Source organism: Tyto alba, unplaced genomic scaffold (assembly GCF_018691265.1).
Source record: "Tyto alba isolate M040663 unplaced genomic scaffold, T.alba_DEE_v4.0 Super-Scaffold_2, whole genome shotgun sequence".
In the NCBI taxonomy this organism is placed as follows: domain Eukaryota; kingdom Metazoa; phylum Chordata; class Aves; order Strigiformes; family Tytonidae; genus Tyto; species Tyto alba.
This window is the reverse complement of record NW_024881282.1, coordinates 63,404,666-63,430,909: the sequence shown is the minus strand read 5'-3', so window position 1 is coordinate 63,430,909 and position 26,244 is coordinate 63,404,666. Positions and strand designations below refer to the sequence as shown.

The 26,244-nt window shown below is 37.2% G+C and overlaps 1 protein-coding gene across 2 annotated transcripts in view; it reads left to right on the top strand.

Moving 5' to 3' along the window:
* Positions 1–20,971, top strand: part of CTTNBP2 (cortactin binding protein 2) — a 137,459-nt gene extending 116,488 nt beyond the window's left edge. For both annotated transcript variants that reach the window (XM_033007285.2, XM_033007284.2), the window contains exons 13-23: positions 231–317; positions 401–500; positions 3,703–3,855; positions 4,110–4,297; positions 7,212–7,390; positions 10,908–11,113; positions 11,341–11,526; positions 13,318–13,378; positions 14,271–14,403; positions 16,345–16,446; positions 19,369–20,971. In XM_033007285.2, coding sequence (XP_032863176.2) covers positions 231–317; positions 401–500; positions 3,703–3,855; positions 4,110–4,297; positions 7,212–7,390; positions 10,908–11,113; positions 11,341–11,526; positions 13,318–13,378; positions 14,271–14,403; positions 16,345–16,446; positions 19,369–19,614 — 1,641 coding nt within the window. In that variant the 3' untranslated portion in view covers positions 19,615–20,971. The remainder of the gene's footprint in view (positions 1–230; positions 318–400; positions 501–3,702; positions 3,856–4,109; positions 4,298–7,211; positions 7,391–10,907; positions 11,114–11,340; positions 11,527–13,317; positions 13,379–14,270; positions 14,404–16,344; positions 16,447–19,368) is intronic.
* The last annotated feature ends 5,273 nt before the right edge of the window (positions 20,972–26,244 follow it).

Below are 26,244 nucleotides of genomic sequence, written 5' to 3'. Positions count from 1 at the left end.
TAATGACAAAATACCTTTTCATGTAGTTTTACAAATTAGGATATAAATTTATCAATAATTTCCAAGATGTTGCATGCAAATATTGCCTATTTTGAACATAGTAAGGATTATCAACTCCAGCAGTGGGAAAAAAGTAATTTTGTCTGTTAGGTGCTGATTGTCTCATCTAGGTGAAAAAAAAAAAATCCAAGTCTGTGAACTTTCAAGAAAAATTTATTGTCTGTCTGTAGGTTGAACAATACCGTAATGTCATTTTCCATGGTCCAGAAGGAAGTTTGCAAGACTATATAGCATATCAGATAGCGGCCTGCATGAAGGTATTAACACAAACATATAAAGTAACTTAGTTTATAAATTAGAGCTTGCACTATTTCATCAAACTTATAAATTTTCAACACAGCAAAAGCAAGTGGCTGCAGGATCCACATGTGAAATCATTAAAGTTGAAGTGGATGCTGGTTTCTCCAAGGAGCAGCTCGCAGAACTGTTCATCAGTAGTGGTAAGGTTATTTCACCAGGACTGATTTTGGTAACTTGTAGGAAAATTTGTAATGGTACAAAGTAAAAAAATGCATTAAAACATTTTGCATAGTGGCTGGCATGTTTTAACAGAACCCATAGTTCTTCAGGTGCTTGGGGAATAATGATAAGTCTAAACTGAGGTAGAACTAAGTGTGACCATCCAATAAGGAGCTCTGTCAAAAGTCCATACCATTTAAGTAAAATTCTTAAGATTTCTTTCTGACTCATTTTTCCCTTCGTGAGCCTTTAAAAGTTGATTGCTGTGGTTCAGATCTACTGAATCAGAAATGAAGGTCTATTGTTGCCTTATTGTAGCTGTTCTAATGTGGGGTTTTTTTAGAAAAAAGGTATGAGAAGGGAAGCTATAATTATTACCTTTCTGGGAATGAAAGAAACAGTGAAAGAGTTCTTAATAAGTCAGGCTACTTGCTTTTGATATATGCTTGTTTACGAGATACTTATGTGTGGATCTGAGCCAAATTTTGTCACCCAGGCAGGCAAATGTTAGTGTGTGTGTGTGTGTGTTCTGAGCCATTACTACAGGACAAAATTGAATTTACGTTAAAATTAACAGTTTTTCTCTTAACGGATGTGAACATCTACGTGTAGGTTAAAGTCCTGTTACTTAGGTGCTCCACAATGAACTGTTTTCAGAGAGGTCTGTGGGCTGTACCCATGTAAACTCATGATGAATAACTGGTAAGAGTGAAAAAAGGACAAAGTAGCCAAAGGTGAATGACAATGAAAATGGGCAAATTAAGTATGGAAGCAGAAAGGGTGGTGGGGGGCACATGGGTCAGTCAGAAGGAGGAAGGAGAACATAAAAAAGGAATAGAATAGTGCTCAAAGTGAAGGAAAAAGCAGTATTTTCTGTGGAGCGCTTTTTCACGGGTAGGTTGTGCTGCATTTTGCCCATACTCATGCATTTGAACTCTGTTTTATTTTATTTCATCATAGTATTAACCATACAGTATTAATACAGTATATAATATATGAAGTAACATAGCAATAAAATATAATATATATTATGCATATAGTAATTATATAAGAGCCTGAAGGGTGATATGATGCTTCCTTTTCATTGGTACTGCTCAAATTAATTTTGACTCAAATGCAGTTTTGTTGTTTTGCAAGCAGTTCTCAGATATGCAGCTGCTTTCAACCTTTTGCAGCTTTCTTCTATTTTTTTTTTCTTCCATTGCTGTTTTATGAGTGTTTAGTTTTGGGTGTTTTTTCACCTCTCATTCAATATGGTCATTCACATTAAAAATAAATGTGATGTCAGTATTGTTTGGAATAACCTTGTGTTTCAGGAGCTGCTTATCACATTTCATTTTCTGTACTGAAAGAGGCTGGGCTTTAGTCATGTGAAATTGTACCAGTTTCATATGTACTGATGCAATGCCTCTGGATGCACTGTGATGTGCTCCTGTGATGAAACTGAGGGAGCCAGAGCTTTGAGGGGATCAGCCCCTAACTTTTGCCTTCTCAGTACGGGCAGACCAGAAACAACAAGAAGAATTTCAATCTCATAAGTAAATGTTTTATTCAAGCAAACTAGAATTACTAACTTTTTAATAGAAAAACTAATTCAGCGAGTGAGACTGAATGCTGTCTTCTGCTGCTGTGCGTTTGCCACGTGGGGCCTATTCTTCAAGGATGCTTTCATCCTGTAGCTTTCGTTGGCTTTCTTGGTTGCAACAAATGCACAGCCCCTTCTGACAGCATCTGTGCTCATGAACAAAACCAAAGCCATCAATGGGCTCGTACAATGGTGTGCAGTGCTGTATTCTGTTTGTTAGCACACTTCCTGGTGTAACTTCAGTCTATGCCAGTTTTTTCTCTGAGGAAATCCAGACCACAGGTTGGAGGATAGCTTGTGCCAGTGATTATTCCCACATATAATTTTCCCATTGCTGGGAGGGAAGAAACCATTTAGTCAGAAGTCAGCTGGGATTTGGTGTTTAACCTGCAGTTGAAAAAATCATTCAGTCTAGTTTATTTATGAGCCACTGTCTCTTAGGAAAGCTTATTCTTTTGGCTGCTTTACTCTGTGTCAGCAGCACACTCTTCTTAATAGTCTGTGTTTGCATTTCAGCACTGTGCTGCTGGTTGCGTCTCTCATTTTCCTGCCTGCTTCTTGACCCATTGTTCTACTGCTTCTGCTCTCCTAGAATAGCACTATTCTCTCTCTAAATGGTTCCATCAGACACAGAAGAGGTACCTCTCCTCCTTGCTATCCAGATATATCCTCTTAGTAAAACAGGCCAGTAGTATTCAGGAATCTGCAAATAAATAGCAATCATCAGCTACAGTCAGTTGCTCCAAGTTTTGCCCTATTACTCATCATTTTCCTTAATGACCATCTTTAGTACTACTTTCAAAAAGTTCTGAAAAAATGCAAGACACAGTCCCCTCTGACAGCATCTGTGCTGATAAACACAGGCTCAAGGCAAGTGTTTTGTTTGATATTTGTATTACAGAAGCATTCATCTGGGATTTAGTGATACAGGAACACTTGCAAAGACTGTATCTTTTTTAGGCAATAAGATGTTAAAATCAGGAAAAATAAAGGAATAGGTCTGAAATGTGAAAAAAGGTTATTTTTATATATATATAATTTTAATGCCTATTAGGTTCAGGTGATACTGTTCGTGCCTCTGATTATTTGGGTGATTCTTAAAGATATTGCAGGAAGTTTTGAAGAGAGGATAGTGGCAAACAGATAAATGATCTCATAAAATGCTTAAGTTTCTTATAAGCATGGAATATTCTGAATCTGTTTATCACTATATGGTTTAAAGTGTACATATCAAAAGTTTAAGATGTAGTGCAGCAAATGAAATAAACGTTTTCAGAGGTCTTTGCTATCTTTTTTGTTGTATTTATTTTCAGTGTGTTGAAATCCTTCCTATCTATGAAGATCCCATTATAGCCATTTCATGAATTTATTTTAATAATAGCTTTCAATTTTTATTCTAATTGTACAGTATGATATTCTTTGCATTGTTTGATTTTATGCTTCCAGTTTTTAATGTATTATACAGTCTGCCTGTTTCTGTGAACAAGTTAAAAGGCAAAGAAAAAAAAATCTTCTGTTGCATTATAGCAGTAAAAGCTGTATACATAAATAAAAGTAAATTTTCATCAGTAGACATTAATGGGATTTTTATATTTCAGCTTGTCTAGTTCCAGTTAAACAGCCTCCTGTAAGCAAGACAACCATTGTGATTTTAGAAAATCTGGAGAGAGCTTCTTTATCTGAATTACTCGGAGATTTTCTGGCACCTCTTGAGAATCGGAGTTCGGAAAATCCTTGCACTATTCAAAGAGGTATTTGAGATGGAGAAATGTTTTTACTACAGTACAGTTGTATTATAACACATAACAGGGAACAAGAGAAAAATGTAATTTGTTCAGGTTTTATATTTTATTGCCAGTCATTGTTCTTACTGAAATATAGCATGTTTTAAGGCTAATTTTTGGTGGGTTTTTTCTTTCTAATTATGTCACTGCTTGTTGCTTTTATATGAAATCACGCCAAAGCTTTGAGTATTTCAGTAAAATGTTTTATGGTTCATTTATAGCAAATGGAGCTTCTGGTGCCTTTTACTTTCACGAGAACTGCTTTTTACTGGGGACAATTGCCAAGTGTCATCTACATGGCTCTGACCTGCTTGTTCAGCAGCATTTCCGTTGGGTTCAGCTTAGGTGGGATGGGGAACCAATGCATGGCTTGCTTCAAAGGTTTTTAAGAAGAAAAGTTATAAACAAGGTAAGAACTTGAATCATCTTCAGCAATTTTATTCACCACTAGGTCTGTGAAATATGTATGATGGTAATGTCAAAAGCTGAGCAGATAACGAAGTTGTTTCAGGAAAAAAACATTCATTTCTGGGAAGATACAGGCCGTGTGTCTGTAAATGTTGTGCTTGGCCTTATATAGGATGGTGTGTGGCTATGATTGATTAGCATAAGCACACAGGTTGTCTGCAAATAATACTCTGGATACTTGCTTATCCACTGTATGAAAATATCCTTCAGTGATTTTTTTCATCTTCTGTGTGAGCATGATATAGTAAGAATCTGTTCAGCAAATGTTAAATCCCTTTCTCGAGGATTTTATTCTATATATCTAAAATAAGATAGTTATATGTCCTCTGTGTGTTGTCTAAGCAGCAAAAAGAGTTTTCGCGATTTTCAAATCAAAGAGGAAAGAGGAATGACTATATATCAGTAGGGAAGTTGTTTTGAGCCAATAGGCCTGCTGAAGCTGGAACAGAAGTCTGAAAGAGAATAAAGATGGGAAGTCTGTTTTAACATGAATAAATAAATGAAAGTTGGGAAATGAAAAGAAGGATGTGGGCAAAAGCAGAGCTGAGGAATTTTGGAAGTTATTTGGAAGAAAACCATTCCAGTGTGATAGCAGCTATTGCAGACAGTCAGGCAGTGTTAGACGTGGGAGGGGGAGTTTAATCGAAACAGCTGCAGAGGAAAATAATCTTGGCAGCAGAGTTTTGAACAGGCTTAAAAAGGGAGATTGTTCTAGTAATAGAAAAAACTGTCTGTAGTAGTAAAGAGTCCTGGTCTGGGACAACAGACCTACTGTCAGTTCTGAGTGTTCAGCTGTATATATCTTGGTTATCCTTGGGGATGTCATCTCCTGTACCCTGTGCCACAGTTCTCATCTATAAAAGCTTACTGATTCAAAGAGACACTAGAGAGGAAATGTGTGGTAACTGAACATCTCAGTTACAATGAGGAAATTTGGAAACATTCCTAGGTATTCTTTAATAGCAAGAACAGGAATACAGAATGTAAAAAAAGAATTATGCAAAGTGTATCAGTGAAACTCTTAATAGATTATTTTCCTTAAGTTACTTTTTTTCAGGTGCATAGTTATTTATAAGTAATTTTTTCAGCATAAAACAGTGTTTCATTTTTTTCCCCATGTGCTTTAAATCTTTGAGTCCCTACAGATATAGTAAGCTGAAACCATTATGAGTGGTTGTCTGGTTGAGGGTAGGAATAGTTCCAGAATCCTTGCAAAAGCTGAGGAGGTTAGCAATTGTCTGCAGGCAACCAGCTGTGTTGGTTGAAGCTGGTATCTTGCAGATACACTGTAGTGCTGGAATGGGGGTATATGCCAGAGGACATCACAATAAAAGCATGTAGCAGAATTCTCTTCCATCTTCTTGAGGAGAAAGATTGTGTTCTCAAACCTATACTGGAGAATATCTAGTGATCTAAGCCCCTTTATAAAAGGACAGAAACACTTTGATCGTAGATCATTCAAGATCAAAGAGAAGGTCTGTCTTCATTTGAGCACAAGGCCAAGAAATACAGCAATGCAGGCAATTGCAGCAGCAGTGGTATTCTGATTTGTTCACAGGCAAATGCTGGATCAAACTTGTTCTGCCAAACTGCTTTGGCTACCAGGATTTGCAGCATCATGTAACAGATATCATTTTCAGGCTATTTTGTTTAGGCTTAAAAGCAACCCTTAACTTTATAGGCTGGAGTTTAACAGTGTAAGAGATTCCTACCTCTGACTGGAGTTGAACAGAATTTGGGTAGTATTCTCATTAAGTTAATTTTCTATAAAGCATATATGCAGATGGTGGCTATTTGGAGAAAAAAAGCCATGTGTCTTCCAATATCTTCCCTAATTAAATAATAAATAAAAATGCCCAGTGTGCTAGTACTTTTTTTTACTACATACATGTGCCATGTGCAAACTCAAATGCCAGTTGGTGTGGGCCTTAAAACAGTGGATTCCAAAGTTAAAAATAGAAGGAAGATTAATCTGTTATAAAAATCTAAGGGAAAGTAATAACACATTTATTGATTGAACAATAGTCTATTTCAAAGATCCTTGCTCTGTACTCTCATACCTTGTTTGTGCCTTAATATTGATGTTTTCATATGAAAAGCTATTTTCCCCATATTTTGGGCTATTAGGATACATGGAAACAGTTTAAATGTTTTTCTACAATAACTTTATATTGTTCATCTGTAGACTGTCAGGAAGCTCTGGCTTCAGTGCTGGCAAATACTATCCCCTGTGCATCTTTTAATGCTCCTTTAATTCAAACTGTTCCAGAGGATAATGCTAGGATTAGGATGATAAAGACTGTAATTTGGAGTCAGATGAAATGGAAGATTTTTCTGGCACCAAATAATTTGCCTTTAATAATGCATATTAAAAAAATTAAGTCTTGGAGGAAGGCATCTTTCCTTCATCGCTACTAAATCTAAAATCAATATGGAAATCCATTGAGAACGTGCCTGGATCAGACATTCCTGTTCAGTGTGATTTCATGTCCTTTTGTATGCCTTATTTATATCATATACATTGCATAGGATATGGTAAGTATCTCTTGTAATCCTAATCTCAAATGCGATAGAAAAAACACTGCTGCCAAATTTGTGTCTCAGTTTCCCACAAGGCAGTAGAGGTGTGTCAATTTATTGATAAGGAGTTGTCTTTTAAAGTATAGTTGGGGAAATAAGTTCTAATACAACAAGACTTGAGTATACTCACTAAAAAGGTTTGACCTGTTTTCAACTGTTCCTGACTTTTGTAATAGCAATATACCAGGAAAAAATGCCCAAGCCTTCCTGGGTTCTCAAGGAAAGTGTTTGCAGCAGAGGTCTTATGTCATATCAACCATCTTTTCTCTCTGCAGTTCAGAGGCAAGGTACCTCCTCCATGTGATCCTGTGTGCAAGATCATAGACTGGATTCTTGCAGTTTGGCACCAGCTGAACTCTTGCTTATCACGCCTAGGAGCACCTGAAGCACTTATGGGACCAAAACATTTCTTCTCTTGTCCTGTGGTGCCAGGGCATGGCCAAGTGACAGTGAAGTAAGATTTCTGTTTCTTGTCTCCTACTGTTCAGTGCCAACTAGATGCTTATTACAAATGTAGTAGTGATGTTTCTCCCAAAACCCATGTGATTTTGGAACCTTGAAAGTATTTTAGCGGAAGTTATTGAAAGTTTTAAACGTTTGTTTGGTATTTAATTACTAGAAGGGCAATTCTGAAGGACACAAATGGAAACTGGGTGTCTAACGCTGGTTGAAAGTCAGTCTTGTGATCTTCCAGTTATTTTCTGACACAGAATTTGCAAAATATTACTTGTCCTGGAATGGCTAATATTGCTTAACCCTTTAAAGATTTTGTCCTTCATTTCAAGACAGCACTGTAAAGAAAGCTGTTCATTAGTAAACAGAACGAAAAAAAGATTCAAGAATTCTGAGATTGAAAAGTTGGTAAAGTTTCCTTTTGAAGCTGTATATGAGGGAAATTTGGAAAATGATTTCTCATTTTTAATAACTTCTAAACATACATACAATTTCACAGATGTATTAGTTTAGTAAATAAGGCAGGTATATAGATGTAGCTATACATATGGTTAGATATCCAGCAACAGAAAAGAAGAATTATTAAAATTTTGTCTCTTCTTGCCTACAATGGCACAAGCATCTGTTCACATTCCAACTTCTCTACAAGTGAACACTAGCAAGTAATACAAGAAATAGTTATCGAATTTTAGAATATATTCATTTTATGCTAAGATGCTGCTTGGCTATATTAGAAAGGTAATGAGCCTCTAATTAAGATTCAAATGTATTCAGAATTCAAATAATAACGTTGATTTCAGGAGATGCGACATTACTTTTCTCACCCTGCTTCATAGCATTCTCCAGTCTAGCCACTTCTGTTCCCTCTGACTTTTCTCTCTTGTATTAGTTTCTTCTGACCCTTCTTCCAGGGTCCTTTGCTTAGTGTGTGCACTGGCTTTCTCATCTTTTGTTCTGTCCGTAGATTTTGATACATTTTGCTTGTTCGTTTTCCTTTTTTTTTTTTCTAAAAGGACCTATTATCTAATATCCAGAGTAGTTATCAAAGTCTAACTGTGGATGTAGCATTGACTTGAAATGTTATGGATGCAATGAAATAGAAAAAGAATAAGGTATACAATGCATCTATCCTGTCTCCCTCTTGAATCATGTCCTCTGAAACATCTTAATCATTTATTTCTTGTAATGGCATTAGTAGAAGACAGAAAAACTATTCTTTAGATCTCTTAATAATGCGTTTCTGAGTTTGGATTTCTCCTAAATGTAACTTTGACTGGATTCACAATGCTTTATCTTGAGCACAACCCCAAAATGTCTTTTATCGTAGCGATATGCCATCTGACTCCTCATTTTAATGTAGTTTTTGTCCACTAATAAACAAATAAAAAGCACAGCTTCAGTGAGCACTTACTGGATGCTTTTAGTTTAGCAGCATGATGGCCAACAGTGTGGTCATATAACTAGCAATAAATAGCTTTAATTAGCAGCTCACTGGTTGCTATTATTTCAACCTAATTAACCACTCCTGTCCTCTTGCCCCTCCTCTCCACTGTGCCATTCTGCTGCTTTTTGCATTTGTTAAAGCTTCACTGAGTCATTTCAATTCATGAAGACAGCAGACAGCTATCTACAAACTGGGTTTGTTCTGGGCTAAGTGTTAGCATGAGGCAGGCAGTAGAAGCTGGCAGCTGGGAAGGGAGAGAGAAGGCGTGAGAGGAAATTGTTTCCTGCTGTGTGCTGTTTCATGTAGCTTCACATGTTTGGGAGAATAGAGTGAATAAATGAGAAAAATTTTAGCTATGTTTTTTTCTTGGTTTTGATCTAGGGAATTAAAGATGATGCTCCAACACAAAAGAGTTTCACTTTACAGTTATTTTTCAGGGACAGAGGGGTGATATACCTTTCCTAAGTATCAGCTATATTAAAGAACTGGGAATTTGATCAATATGAGCGCAAGCGTAAGACTGAGTTAAAACACCAGGTTAGAATTTTATTTAGAGAGTAGGGCATTGTACAGTCAATTGTTAACTGTTACATTAGAATGAGCTCAATTAATTTTATCTTTGCTGAGTTTATTTCTGATGATTTATACTAACAGTGTTGCAAAATGTCAAAAGCTTACATAAGCAGAAATGGAGAGACAGATTTCTCTATTACTGAAATGGAAGCAATTGTTTATTTTGGTATCTTAACTCAGCTAGGAGAAGCAGACTGTATCTATATGGAATGGTATCTACAACATTATACTCGGGAAGCTTCAAGGAACCGTCTCCAATACGCATTTTTATATCTTAAGAACTGTACTAATTAATTTTCTATGTAACTTTTATCAAGCTTATACCAGCACTTTCTAGCATGCTTATATATCATTAAAACTCAAACTTATGCTTCATAACTAACCAAAAATATATCTATCAAATGATTCATGCATTCTAACTTAAAAAAAAATAAATCCAAAAAAGTCATCCTAATCTTTTTGATAATAAGATGGCTTCTGTGTACCAACATATCCAACAAAATTATTTAAGTCAAACAGACATGTTAGCCTTTACTTTTTCTGAATGCATTTCTGCAAAGCAGAAACACAGCATTATAGCCTATCATTTCTTATAGACCTTTAATATAAACCCTCTGACTCTCAATCTTAAGATCTTCCTCCCATGTTACAAGGAAAAAAAAAGAGTTGGATTTGATCTAAAATACATTATCTCAGTGTCCGTTATAGATGTGAGCTGAACCCTAAGCCTGAAACTCCTAGCCTTTATCCCTTGAGAACTATAAGCTGTAAGAAATAGCATTTGTTTATTTCCTAACACAAATTTTTCACTTCTGTGCTAAAGCACCGTCATATTTCTCTCTTAGAAACACAAAAGTCCCAGAAGAACCACGTCCATTTGAGTCAGATTTTTGTAATCAGACCCAGTCTCTAAACTAGACAATCTGGAAAATCCACAGCATCCTGGAAACAGGGTTCACCATAGATCAAATAAACAAAACGAGAGTGAGAGCAAGGCAACTGTACGAATAGAACGATCTTGTAAACTGAACAAGTTTGGAAATGGAAGAATACTGGAAAGTGTGGAATCGTAACTGAATACCTCCTTTTCCCCATGCTGGCAGCTAATAGGTTATGAATGTACACCTGCAAGCATGGAAACTTCTCCATGCACTAGTGAAGGTGAAAGGGGCTTTTTTTTTTGTATATACATGAACACACACCTTTCTGGGACATTCTTTCTTTTAGCCTTAAAATGAAAATGATGTTTTAGTCTTTATCTGAAGGAGGAAAAGCATCAGATGGTAAATAGTTTGCCAAAGCAACCTGAAGCAAGTTAAGTCAAATAATTTAACACAAAACAAATAAATAAATCCTACCTTAAATAAAATCAGTTACTCTCTGAAATGGGGTACAATAGGAAGTCCAAAATATATGTGCTTTCTGGTGTGTTACCCAAAGTATGAGATCTTGGGTTTAGATAACTGTCTCTGAGGTTAAGGGATTGTTTGTGTGCCTACAGGTGGATGTCCAAGTTATGGAATGCTGTGATAGCTCCCAGAGTTCAAGAAGCAATACTCTCCAGAGCCTCTGTGAAAAGACCATCTGTACCAGGACAAGCAATAGCCAAAAAAAATCCTAGCCAAGGTCAACAGGCTGTGGTCAAGGCTGCTCTCAGTATCTTGCTAAATAAAGCTGTTTTGCATGGCTGTCCCCTACCCAGAACAGGTAACAGTGAACAGTCTGAAAGCCAATCAGTTTTGCATTGCCAAAGTAGGGCTTTTAAGTGTTTGATTCTTTTTTTAAAACTTCCACAAAACATAACTGTAGTTATAATGGGAGGTGTATGTTTAAAAACATTTACAGTCACTAAACTAAGTAGTTGTATGACGTAGTCAAAGAAACAGCATTTGCAACAGTCAATTCTTCTTAACATTGTTCTACTTTTGTTTCAGAGCTAGATAATTATATAGCAGATTTTAAGGGAGGAAATTTTCCTTTATCCGTGGTTTCGAGCTACAAAAATTGTACTAAGAAAAGAGGTGAGAATGCTTCTTGGAGAAAAGTGAGCACAAGTCCTCGCAAAAAGTCAGGCCATTTATCCTCCCAGTCATGGAACAAGCAGGAAACAAATACTGAAGGTAAAGCTTTCTGTTTTCAATTCTGAGAGAGGGTGTGGGAGTTTAAGCTGCGTAGATGTAAATCTAATCTTTTTTTCTACATCACGAATGAAAAATTCTCAATTAAATGACACTCATGTTTATGTTTACCAGTAAAAATTTGATTACTTTTTTTTTCCCAAAAATTATTTCTTTGTATATGTGAGGTATCCTAATTAATTTCTGGTTGTTTGTTCTAATGCCCTTCCTGTTGTCTGATAATGAGGTAAGCTTTGGCTCAGATGGTGGAAGACAGTGGTTTCACCTCATGTTGCATGAATGATGCTGTACCATTCTCTTCCTCAATCCTGGATGAGAGAAGGCTTCATTACTTGATTGGTACTCCTTAGTTCTGCACCTAATTTGCAGTACACCTACTTCTTTGGGTTTTTCACAAGTACTTTATAGCTTCACTATAATAATTACTATTTTCTGAATCCAAGTAAAAATAAATGAATACATTCATCCTCAGGTCATGCATCTCTTGGTCAGTCTTATTAGACAAATGGAGTAAAATAATCTAGAAGCCCTGTAGTAGAAGGAAGAGATCTTTGGTCTTAAATTGAAGATTTTTATTTGATTTTCACTTTAATTGCAAAAAGTAAATGCAAAAAATTATGTGTAGTCACATATACTGTAATATTTTCAAGACGCTTCCACATCATTTTCAGTATGCTGCTTGATAACAAAGGCTTTATATGACTGAGTCTGTGTGTGTGTATAAATCTGAAAGTTATATTAGCAGCTGACACTTTTGAAATGCCTTTTCACCTCACGATCATAAGCCATCTAACAAGCCGTTTAGTATACAGGGATAACATCTGGACATGTGCAGAAGCAACATATCATTCTTCTAAAAGCACACATCTGTCTAGAAGGAAATCTTAGGAAAACCATAACTGAATACGGTATTGAACAGGAAAGCTTCTAGAGGACAAAATGAAATTACTTATTTTGCTTTCAGAAAATTAAGGTAATTCCTTCAAAGAGTTAGGAAGAGATTTAGAGAGAGAGAGGCTTACACACACACACTTTAGAAACAGTAAGATTGCTAGCCTCAATTACCTCATATATAAAAGACTGAAATACTTGATGCCTGGTACTTTGTAATGTTAAGTTGAGATATTAATTTCTTCGGCTCTTGTTCAGAACGAAGTCTGCTTTTTCTGAACTGAAACTCTAATGTCCTGATTTTGCTTGCTAGTTCTCCATTTCAGTTGTGAATTTCTTTAATCCCGTTAAGAGGATTTAAGAAATCAAAAGAACATAACCTGAAGCAGGATGGTTGATACTGTATCTTGTACCTGAGAATGTTCTTGAAGTCCAGTTCATATCTGTGAATATAAGTAAAAAACGGAATGGTGAATTTAATTTTAGTAGCCTTCCACTTCTGACTATCAGAATCAAATGTTCCCAATTCCAACTAAGGGGAAGTTGTTTGATTTTACTTAAATGAGGCAAACATAAATCTTTTCCTGTTGAAAAGTGCTTTCTCTCTGAGACAACCAGTAAGGGCCATTCAAGTACCCCACACGGAAAACTCATGTTCTTTCTTCCACAAAAATTTGGGCAACTCATGCCCCATTTACCATTTTAACAGTTCCTAATGCTACTTTGAACAATTTCAAGGGATGTATTCTGATCTTTCACAGACTCTATTGATATAATTAGCCAGTAAATGGTAGCATATTTTCCCTGTTTATCACAGGTTTTAGAATAAAGAAATCAACGCACATGATAACACACTAATAAGTCAGTCTCTCTTTCGTGCAGGTATAAAATCTAAGACTATGTTGCAACCAAACTGTAAGAAAAGAGCTTCTCTCGCCACAAAGTAAGCTTTAATTTCTGGTATTTATAACACTTAGCAGACAAAAAAGATTATAAAATTGTGTTGTAAACCAGCACATAATAATGAATAGATGAAGAGTTTGTATTTGGTAATGTTTTGGTTCTACACCTGAAGAAAGGAATCCTTTTTAATTGTCATTTCCAAGAGAAAATAAAATTTGTGTACTTCAATATAATTTTAGAATCCATTTCTGTAATTCAAACCTTGCAGCACTACATGTCTTTTTATGTAATAGACTAGTCTATGACTTAAGAATATTATGTAACATTTACTATGCCATGAAAAGCCAACCATTTGCTTTTCTCACCTGTCATTGTTTTGTAAAAACTCCTCTGGCTGTTTTAGTTTACCGAATGGCAATTCAAAATGGTACAGTGCATGTACTTCAGTCTAAATGATACAGAGTTCCTCTAAGAAAGTGTACGAATCAGCCGGAGGGAACTGCATTTGAGACTTTATTTCAGTTTTGAACCTTGATTCTACCATATTCGTGGTCACAGAGAGCACAGAATATTTATGCTTCCAGTATGCCTGGGGGTTTTTAAGTGTTTGGAATTAAGGCCAAAAAGGAGAGCGGAATAAAATTGATTGCTCCACCTTAGAAAGAGGAAGATCTTTCAAGATAGTAGGCAGAAGACTCCTTTGTTAAAATTTCAGAATAGGGAGAATAATTTGAAGAAAATTTATTATGATATAACAACTGTTAACAACTATTGCTGCCACTTAATTAGATGTTATTTTCTTTCTAGTTTTGGTCATAAAGATCATTTAGAAAGAAATTACTATTTTTCAGGTGGGTATCATATTTATTTTTAAATTCGGTATCACATCTTAATTTTAATTGTTCTCTCAATTTCTTTTGTTTTTTAACCAGATCTTCAGAGAAGGATCAATTGAGAACGTTAAATCTGGAGCAAAGGTTGTCCCTTGGTTCTGATGATGAAGTAGATCTTGTGCAGGAACTTCAAAGTATGTGTTCCAGCAAATCTGAGCCTGATATAAGCAAGGTAAACATAAGATTTTTAAATAATTTATGTCATTACCATATGCAGTTGTTTGGTACGTGTTTAAAATAAATTTTTAATTTACAAGCACTGCTTGAACTGAAGAAAATTATTACATTATTTGGGAATAAGCCAAAGTCAACTAATAAATTATACATTTAAGGGTGAGTGTTCTGGTTTAATATACATTCTTTTAAATTATACCTTCACTACTTTTTCTTGTAGAGATTTTTGCAGTGCAGGCTGAAATTTATAAGTTCATAAATGCTAGTGACAATAGCCTTCTCTGCATTATTGTTCCCCATGTTATCTTTCACGCTATCATTGCTTCCGCTGGGAAACTGTTTCATAGTCTTAAAGACATGGAAAATTTTTCCTAATGTGCATTGCACATTCAGTTTGTTTAACGTAAACCCATTAGCCATTACAGAACTGGGTCAAAGCTCTTCTGCTGTGTGGGCAAAATGCAGTTTTGCTGCCCCACGCAAGAAAGAATGGATTGGCCTAGTTCTTCTTCTTTAACAGTGGCAGAAGAGGGTGAAGGATGCTTGCAAGGCTCATAGGTTTGGGGCTAAGTTCTATGCTGGAACGGTTTGTGGGAGGCCTGTTGGAGCAGAGGGTGGACCTGTGGATCTCTCATTTTCCCTTCTACACCAAAAGCACCCAGTTCTCCCTGTAGCTATTTATTTCTTTCCTTCTTTCCTCCTAGCACAGCTGCAGTAGATGGATGTGACAGGAGGCTGTATTCACACCTGAGCAGCTGTTGCTTATCTTTTGAAACACAGGCAGAGTCAGTCTCAGGCTATTGTCCAGTTAGGCTGTGCATTACATCCCCTAGGATCTCCCTGAACAGCAGGTCCATTAGTTTTGCTTTATTAAGTATTCTGCTTATTCCTAGAAGTCAACCAAGTTTTTATTAAAAAAAAAAGAAATACTGTGTTTGGGAAGATTTTTCAACCTATTTAATGAAATCCTTTATTACGGTGTTTTGGTTTGGATTTTTTTTTTTTTCAAAGTATTTACAGTGCTTGCATGAGTCACATGCACCAAGCTGGCAAGCTAATCACTAGTCAGTTAACAGGGATTTACCATATCTGTCCTTGAAAGAATAGGGTGTGCTTAAAGAAATGGTAACCAACTTAAAATTGTGTTTAATAAAATGTAAAATGTAATTGCTCATTGTTGACAATTCAAGGAAATATGGGTTAGATAAGGAAGGAGATAGATGTCACTGTCTTTTGTTCAGTTTCCTCACCATGGGTGGAACCATCCATGGCTGGAATTTCTGTTGTTAATTCCCTAGCTGCCTAGTAAGCCTTAAAGAAGTAAGGGTGCTGTTGCATGTTTTCTTTGTGTGATGTAATTTCAGGCTGCCATCAGAATAAGTACTTCTACTCTCTAATTTGCCCTTTCACTTGAATATGCTCCTGCTGCCTCCGTTACCTTGGGATTGAGTACTTTTGCAGTTGCAGAGTTGAATTGGATCAGCATGCCCCAGGATAAAATATCTAATTTTCAGTGAGGACAGAAGGCTGATCATACGCTATCTGCTATTGCATGGTCACAAGGTTTGGTGGAAAATAGTAGGGCAGAAACATGGCAGGAGGAAGAGAAAAGGAACATTCTTTTCTGTGATGTTCCTGGCGCTGGATAAAATGTAATGGGAAATCACCCTTAAGCTCCACTGAACAGTATTCCTCTGGAAATGTACGTTTAATCTTCCTCTGATAATAGTCAATATGAAATCTCTCTGTTTATCTCCCCATCTCCTACAAAGACACTCAAGAATAAAGGAAAGGTATTTTAATCATTCTTTGGATATTTATGCATTGCATTGCACAGAAACTTCATTAAAATAAAATAAAGACTCCAAAATTTGTCAAATTGAAACATAATGTCTGCTGTGAATAACTAAAAAAATCCCCATTTTCTTAACTTTTTTAGATTGCAGATTCTAAGGATGAGCTATTAATGTTCAATAACTCTCAGAACAATCCTGTATTTTCAGCAAGTGGTACTAACCCAAGTAAAACAACAGCACAAAAGGTAGGTGAAACAAGTTTTGTAGTAAGATAGGGAAAGGTGTCTTGAGTTTCTCCAGAATCTGAACTACTGATTGGATCCAAAGAATTAGCATTCCAGTGCCCTGGTTATTACAAGAATAAACTGTCATTATTCTTAGGGAACTTGCTAGACATACCAGGCCAAGTTTCCTCCATGTGTCCTAATGGAAACTAAAGATTTATTAAACAATGGATGTCTTTGCTTCAGTTTTCATGTTTATATAAAGCCGTCTCCCTAGGCCAAGTATTGTTGACATTACTTTGACATTATAAGTTATTTGCATCAGATTTTGAGAGAAATAAAAGCCCTGGGTTCATTCCCCCCTCCCTTCCCAGTTAATGATCTTCAGTAAGTTTGCAAAAGTGCAAAGCTTTTTAAAATTCTTGATGTAAAATTGCTAGCACACGGTTTATTTTTCTACCATTTTTTTGGTAGTGATTACCCAAATATATGATTTCAAACCACTGTTTTCCTACATGTTGTTATTGAAGTAGAATTGAGCTGCTCTGGTGTCAAAGCTCTCAGTGGTAGAAATTTTGAGAAGACATGATATTATTGGAGTTTGTAAAGGATAGCATGGTTTTTTTCAAAGGGGAATTCAGTTTCTCTTTCTACCTAGCTATTTGTCGTAATATACAGTTGTCTTGGTGTATTATTTATGAGAAATCAAAAGAATCCCTATGTTACAAGTCTGGTGATTCTGGGAAAATATAGTCTAAACGTAAACAAACTTTACTTACTTCAGAGCAGTTTCAGAGTGGGGAGATAAGCTGAATACTACTGGAAGCTACAGTAAGTCCACTATCATCTTCTTTTGGGAAATTGAAATCATTGTTTATGGGTTTTAACATCCCTACTAAATATGAAGATGTATTTATATCCTGCTTAGTTTTCATTCTTTGGATAATAAAAAATTATGCTTTCTCTATTGTTACACTTTTTTCCCTTTTCTGTCTTGCTCCTTGAGTTTTTGTACATCAAAAGGTCTTTTGAGCACATGGCTCAATTAACCTTAGCCAGGGCAGAACCTGTTGTCTGTGTTCCCTCGATTGGGGCCCTCTCCAGTCCAATCCAGATGGTTTTATCTGACTGTGATAAATTGTTTTCTAGAGACACTCTGCCTATTTTCTGCAGGTGCAATGAAGTAGCCCTGAAAGTAGCTTAACATGCACACTTTAGCTTTTATAATGTGCAAGCTTAAGTTGGATGAGATGACTTACCACCCTTGCCATCATGTTTTTTCATATCTAAATATTCAAAATGTTAGAATATTTACTGTAATTTTACTTAAAATCCGGAGAACAGTCTCTGCTAATGGGAATAATTTTAACATTGCAGATCCACATTTAGATATACTGCTTTTGAATATTTCTCTAAACACATTCATTTCAGACATTGCAAAACAGAGCTTCACATAGTTGTGATGCCTGGATAATTTGATAAGTCAGCTGACCTACGCATTCCTACTGTAAATTTTTCCTAGGGAATTTTTTTCCATTTTAAATTCCTTCTAACAATGTAAAGCATAACTACATTGACTTTGAAGGTAGACAAACTTAGCTATCTTTGAATTTTTTAAGAACTTAGTCAAAAGATTTCATACAGAATAAAAAAATTAATTTCCCATATCTTTGTGGGTGAATATCGGCCAAAATGAAGGAAACACAACCCAACCTTTTGTTAGAGGGGAAGGAGATCTAATAGAATGACAGGTTTTGTTTCTAGATTTAGTCATTACTGCAACAAATTTATCAAAAATCTAGAAGAGCACAGTCTTAGTTTAGAAGCAGAAGTCAAACTTTTAGAGACAATTGTAATGATGATAAACCTATGCAGCTGCAAGAACTGGTGTTTGAAAGAGTTTGAGATTAGTAAAGCATCCTTTTCTGAAAGTAAATAGAATTCTCTAGGTAACAAAAGTAATACTGCATGAGCAGAGGAGATCTTATCAACAGTAACGAGACAAATTATTTAAAAGGGCAACATACCCATATATTTTTTTTTTTTAATTGGCTGGAAGAAAAAAATGCTTTCAAGTATGTGAAGGAGAAAGAAAACTGTTAAGAGATGCAAAATCTTTGATCCAGTATACAAACAAATTGATTAAAAAGGATTAATAAGAAATAAAGGTGATGAATAGTCTGTTTTCATGCCACCAACCCTTATGTGAAGAGCAGTAGCTGATGGTGAAAATTAACTTTTTAATATTTTAATATCAGAGGGTCCTAATTCTCTTTCCTGTCAGTGGAAAGGTAGGCATCTCTCATGAAAGATATATGTTAGTGACCATCATAAAATGGCTTAACTGACCTCTTTCTTCTTGACTATAAAGGAACACAAAGTGACAACATACCTGACTTTGGCATGTCAGGTACCTAAATTTGGGTGGGGTGAATATGGTCCAGTTTTTAAGAATGTAGTTTCTTAGCATAAATAATGTGAGGTGCTAAAATCTAATTTATAAGCAAGCAATCTATAAGATTATGGATTACAATGTAAGTAGCGTTTCAACTTCTATTCTTGAAGTATTTTTTTTGGTATGATTATTTTGTTATTATTTACGGCCTTGATGATACAAAAAACGTGACCAAATAAAAAAGATGTATTTTTTATTTGGGTACTTCTGAAATTGAGACATCTGAGAATCAAATTTAAATTTTTTTCAATGGCAGTGAAAAAAACCCATTGACTTATTTTGGTGTTCTAAGATCTTGATGATATTTCCTTTCAGTCAAAGAAGCTAAAAAGCCATAGTTTGTTCCCCACATAGTAAGAAGATGTCATATTAAACTGCAAAAGATCGTAAATAACAAGAGTTCAGTGGGGCTGGTAGGGCTGGTTACTTGTTTTTCAGGTCAAACAGCAATAATTATTAATAGAGAAAATGTCTTTTTTTATTCTTAGGATGGAATGCGTCCTCTCAGCAGCAGTCGAACTGTGGAAAGCAGCAACAGTAAATCAAAGACAGAGTTGGGTGTTTCAAGAGTTAAATCTTTTCTTCCTGTTCCTAGAAGTAAAGTCACCCAGCCTTCTCAAAATACTAAAAAAAGCAGCAGCAGTAATACAAGGCAAATAGAGGCAGATAATAACACAAAAAGAGAGATTTGGAATTTGCACAAAAAAGAACAAATAGAAAAACATAATAAATAAACCTGCCTACCATACAATTTTCTGTGTTCATATAATCTCTATTGCAAAGAACCAAGTACTCAAATATGTAAATATTTTTTTAAAATAAACTGTTTCCCTGTAATATAAAGTTTGTACAGGACCACAGTTTTATTTCTATGTAAATCAGCTGGAAATTATATTGATTTAAACTTCAGAAAAGGGCAGTTTTGCCACCTTCATAGATTTTTGGTTTTCTTCTTTTATTATGAAAATTTCTCATTGAAATGATAATATTCAGGGGTATTACCGCAGGATTCTGTTTGTGTATATACTGTACATAAATATATTCTATTAAGTTCACGTGTTAAACTGCATTCAGATGAGTTGCACAATATGTACAGCAATGGCTTAAAGCTATTGTACGTGCATTTTAAAGACATGTTTTTATCTTCACTTAATGAAAAATTAATGGAATGTGGCAATAACTAAAATGATTGGAGATGCAGATCAATTACTTTCAGCTACAAGCCATATTAAATACTTTGATTTCCCAATCATCTGCCTGCTGAATTGTGATTTTGTTTCTCCCAAGCTTCTCTTCATCTAAAATGTCATGAATTTCCGTTATAACTTTTATCTTTTAAGAAAGGAAAGAGATTGAGAAATTAAAATGCAATAAAAGTTATTTTTCTCAGACTCTTATTCTTTGATAGGATTGAAGACAATGTGATCATTTATTAACTTAGTTTTTTTCTTGTATACTGTAAAAACTTTTGTATACTTCATTAGTGTTTTAAAAGTATCTGAGAAATAATAGTGCTTTACAGAAACAGATTTTACTGAAAAGGAATTTGAGCACAAGCTTAACTACAGTATTATCAGAGATAATGTAGTAGCGGTAACATGAGTTACTATGTAATTATCAATTTCGGTTGTGGATTTAAGATGTAATTGCTGTGGAATTATACTTGAGTTTCAGTTAAAATTAAGTCTATATCACTTCCCCCCCCGCGCTACAGAGGTAGATCATGTTCCCATGAGGGAGAGTTTCTACAAAGGGAGCAGCATTTCCCCAGGCTGTCCTGGCGGTAGCGGCAGTTCTATACTTGTGAACTGTAATAACGTGGAAACACTCGCCCTCTTGATACCCCATCTGGGAGGCAGAGCAAAGTGCAGAGTTTTCTTGAGATCAGATTGCGATGCCTTCCGATGGGCTACCAGGGGATGGCTGTGAGACCTATGGACAGTAACATGGTCACGCCTACAATTTCCAAAGTAAAGTTTTTCTCAAATCATGCCTGGAAGAGGAAAGGATTGCTTAACTGTTTCCTAACGCTTTACCTTTATATGTAAAACAGTCATCCCAAACTCACATCAATAAAATTTTTGTACCGCATATTGTCTTTCTGTCTCTTAGTTTATATGTGTGTGTTATCTCTATAGAAGCTTATTTCTGTAATTGTTTCCTGCACAATGTATTTAGAAAGTAGCATGTCTTTCAGTAATCACTGTTTTATTAAAACTTAAATTTCTTGTATGACAGTAACATATAACTGAATACCAATGATTTCCCTGGAGTTTGATTCTTTATTTTTTTTTTGTCAGTAATTTCGGTGCTGAGGAATGGGATGCTACTTTTGCAGTTGGTTCTCAGCAGAATGAGTCAGCTGCAAACCACTGCGGGTCAGAGCAACGTGTCTCAGCAATTAGGATCCGTTATGTGCTGAGGCCGTGTGAGCAGCACGGTGGTGGCTTCTGTGAGAAGGTCGGGCATGAATTTCATGGTGAGGAGGAGCACAAAATGGAAAACATTTTTTGCAGTGATCACATCAGGATTTGTAATAACAATAAGTCTTTTTTTTAAAAAAAAAAAAAAAAAGCTGTAAAAAAAGCACTACCATCCGGACATGCTTCTAAGCTAGGTTTGTTCTACATTGAAAATACACCTTGGAAATGTCAGATCTCATTTAGATCAAGAGTGAGCAGTGTGTTTCTGTGCAGGAAGATCTTAGGCACAGTGTCGTAAGCACGTTTTGAGATATATTTTAAGACTCTTTATATTGTCTGTGAGAATCAAAAGTCTTCTGTGTTGTGCCTTGAGTGAAAATCTGCAGAAGACAAAGTAACTTTGATCATCTGTTCCTGGTTTGAAAGCTAGGTCTTTTGCTACATTTAGGATTGCCTTGCAATGCCCTCATTATCCTTTCTTTTCAGCCTGCTGCCTCAATCTCTCTTCATCTGCATCTTTTACCTGCTATCATTTTGTCTGTCTTTCAGGTCAACGCATTCTGTGAACACATCTTTAGTCACACGGTATTTTGAAGATCTCCTAATTGAATCTTACCTTCTGCAGTAGCTGTTAAGCTCTCTGTTAGGCCATATCAGCTCCTGCCCTCAAATGCTGAAAACCACATAACTCTAAACTAGTTTGCATGTGAACATATTGTCTTCTCCGCTGATTTATCATTTGGATTGTGATAGATTGTGCAGAAGCACAGCAAGGCTCTGTTCATGAGTTCAGGGCTTCACTGTATCTTCAGCTTCTTCCTGCGATGCTACAAACAGCACTCCTCATGCATGACTTGTCATATCAAGTGCTCCCACTTTGGGTTAGCAATGGGCAAAATCCTTTTGCTTCATTCTTTCCTGTGTCTTAAGCAGAGAGGTTTTAAGTGTGCTATCTACAGTGGGCCATGCTGCTCCACGCTGCACTCCACTCCCATCTGTTGCCCCTTTCCATAAGTTTAAGAGGTGAGGTAAGTGAAGAGAGATGCCCTGTCTGCATGGAGGAGTATCTCGGAAAGTATAGGGCAGCTTCTAAGGTTCCATCCATTCCACCGACCACTAGACCAGAGAAAAGACTTTTAATTTAGCCCCTATCTGACTAGACTACGCTCCTTATACACGGCTCAATCTCTTCAACCAGAGGAACATGAAAGATTGTTCTCATCCACCAGTGACCCTGGCAAATCCTGAATATTCCAGCTCTCCGCTTCAAGTCAGTCCTGAAAAGAAAAGCTTAAAGCTTTTAGCATGTTTCCTATCTTCTAATTTCTTGACAAAGAACATGGAATATGTCCCTTAAACGAATGTCTGAGTCCATCAGACGATAGTTGCCTCAGCTATGTCATTGCTGATCATGAGGTCCAAAATGAAAAGTGTGAACAAACCTGCTCCACCGTTCAAGAAAGGCAGCAACATTCATCAACAAGATCAGAGGGCCTGAACTTCCAAGGCACATCTCTTCCCATAATACAGCTCCAGGGGTTTACAAAACAAGTCAAAACACTCCAGCTTTCCAGTAAAACTGGAGAAGCAGAATAGCCTCTACAGGTGGAAGATGCTTGTGGAAGGAGCCAATCTGGACCACTTTCTTGGTGCTAACTCTGGTTAAAGTGATGTCTGTGACTTCAAACCGTAATTAAGAGTCTTTAGAATTACAAGGTGGGCTGTTCTTCAGAAACTTGAAGTCAAAGTGGCTGTCAGGCCAGCATGGGGTGTGTTTGTGCTGGGCTGTAGCAAAGGCAGAAGTTTGCTTTTGCATACAGTTATCGAAAAGAAGGGACTTGTAATCCCAAGTATTTAGAGGAACAGAAGCTTGGAAGAGGGGAAATACTTCCTCAGCACAGTAGTAGTCCAACTGCAGTTTGGCTAGTATTGGCTGAAAAAGTTGCTGGGAGGTGGTCCCCTGTGTCATGCCGTGCAGTCTAGGCTTGGGAGAAAGCAGAGCACAAGTCACTGGCAGGTCCAGTCAGCCGTGCATTCCTTTTCCCACTGCAGAGGTGGCACCAAGCTCACAGGCTCATCAGAGACAGCAACGGTAACCGTAGTCCCCTGAATCTATCACAGTGACCAAAATTCATTTTAATATAGTAGGTTTGAAAGGTTTGGGGAGAGGAGACTAAAAACCTGTTCACACATTAAAGCTTTGATCACCATAAGGAGAAATCTGTTGAGAAAGACTAACAGGCAAGAAAGTTAAGACGCCACTTGAAAATCTCCAGTTGCTTTTACAAGGGTTGCGCTTTGAGACTGAAGTAAGTCCTGGTGAATAAAACTAGTAGTAATATTGTTTATCTTAGGAACAGGAAACTCTTTCTGGAAAACGTGAAGGCTCGTAAAAGAAATGAGTTCCTGTATTGTATTGCACGTTGCTTGATTTGCAAGACTTAAGGCAGCAATGAGTTATCTGTTAATGAACAATTGATTGTACATGCAGTTCTAAAGCGGGGGGGCATGAGGGACATTTCCAAATGTTAACTAATCGCCAAGTAATGGTAGAGCTAAAATACCAAGTCTATATCATAAAGAAGAAAATTGCCAGAATACTTTTTAGATAAGTAAATTAAAAAAAAAATGTATAGCTCTGAACTGACCTCTAACTATTAAGGGCAAATCTTAATCTGAGGAAATGTTTTAAAGGGCACCTTTTCCAACAGCCACCACATTTCAGAAAAATAACTTAAAACTGTTGCTTGAACAGTGTAGAATTCAAGCAGTGCAGAGGCCATCAGGTGTTTACCAGGTCTGATGGTGGTGTAACAGCCTGAGGCATGCAAGCCTTGTGAAAATGGAGGAGGTGGATCTTAAGAAAGATTTGGGAAATAGATATTTAATGAATTAAATACTAAAGCTGGTAAGACACCAGTTAAGCCACTGTGAAAGCAAAATTAGGTCTTTCTGGAACAGCAGTCTTGTTTGACCCTAGTGAGATATTGAGCAGTTCCCGCTAATGACAATTATCACGCTGCTTTGTGTCATTATATTGTATGTAAGGTAAATGAAGACAGCTAAATGTGTACAGTTCAAGTTTGTTTAGTCTAATCTTGCTTGGCCATTGCTGCCCTAAGAGCTTCTTAGTGCTGTATTAGCAGCTTGGCTGCCCTTCTCCTCTGTACTTACGGAGAGCTATAGATACTCTGCAGAGTAATTTCACTCTTTTCAAATCTGGGGGGTGGGAGGGGGGATGGCATTGGTTTTCTTGATTGGTTGGTTGGTTGTTTTTTTCCTAGCAGGTTGTAAAATTAACTTCATGTGCAACGTTAGAGTCAGCATGCTCCTCTATACCTTGGGTGTATATTGTACACATGCACACCCCCCTTTTAATAGTACAAGTGTGTGTATTTAATAACAATGTGCTGTGGGATAAGGTGTGGGGTTTCTTTTTGGTTTTGTTTTTTTTTCCTGTTTTGTTTTATCAAAAGTATGTAAAGTAAAGCACACAAAAATAAAATTCTCTTAAATAATGCTCAACCTGTGTTTATGAAGGTCGTTGTTTGTTCTTCCACTGTGCTTAGGTTATAGCCTCATTTTCTCTTCTTCCCTCTTGTGCTCCATTTTTCACCATGAACAGCACGTGCAACATCCCAGCTTAGCTTCAGGCAAACAGCCCTGGGAGCTGTTGTCCCACAGACAGCAAGAACAAGAACATTTATTCTGGAAGGTAACGTGCTCTTCTTGACCTCTGATAGGAAGCAGACACTGTCCTCCTCGTTCTGGAGGCTGGTACCGACACCTCCTGTTCCAGCCTGAACTCCAAAGTAGATGAGACTACTTTTGGACTGAAAGAAACAGCACAGCCTTCCACAGCCTTTTCTCACTTGCCCTCGGAAGGCAGAGGGAGAAGAATTTCTGCAGCATCTCGCCTGGTCTCTCTGGGACCAGCAGTGCGGGGGTGGTGGCAGCCAAGTACTGATGGCAGAAGCTGTTTCAACGAGTGGGGTGCTACGGGGAGGGGGGTGGGGGGGCAGTCAGTGGACTGACAGTTTTTCCTTCAAAGTGCTCCTTCTGAGGCTTTGTATCAGCAGTTTCTGCATACGCCGTGCCTACTACATGCTCCTGCTGTATTTTCCTTTTTTGAAATGTCGCTTTTTACCTCAGTCCAACTTGCCATCTAACAATGGCCCGCCAAAAATTAACGCTACTAATTGTGTAAGCTCACTGATTCCGATGACACAGCGGATTTTTTTCCCTGCAGATCTTTCCGTATCATCTTGTTTCGATAAAAAACTCTCCCGCACACCGTGTCTGCTACTCTGAGCAGCATCCTTCCTTAAAAAGAGTGATCCTTGGCATTCCTCCTCGGGCGTGGTGGCAGGGTGAAGACTTGTACAAACGGCGAGCCGGCTGTGTGAGAAACGTGATACACAGCGTGAGGTGAACAATTTCAGGGGGAGTGGAGATGGGATTCAGAAGTGATGTTACTTCAATATACATTTCGTTTTCAGTTGTTATAAAGGCTGAAACGGGCAGAGAGCTTAGCAGCAGAGACAGTGACATGGCAAAATTGGGACTTGAGGGTATTCAGATCTCTCTGTGAGCAAGTGGCGTCGCTCCACGGAGAAAATCAGGCAAGGCAAGGAGCTGTTCAAGCAGACAGAAACGAGGGAGTTGCAGGTCACACCTAGGAGATGGACAGGGAAAAAAAAGCACAGTATGAAGGACCAGGTGGGGAAAAAAAATGAGACAGAAATTAAAATGGTAATTGCAGAGGAAAAATGTAATGAGGAACAGAAAATATGTAACGTGGGACGGAGGAGGAGGAAAACGAGCGTGGGACGGGCTGACCAGCTGCCCCAGAGTGAGCCCCAGCGCTCCGGGGCTCAGCCGGCCCCAGCACCACCCTGAGCAGCTCATCCTCGCTGCCCCGCGCTGGCCGCGGCCACGGCT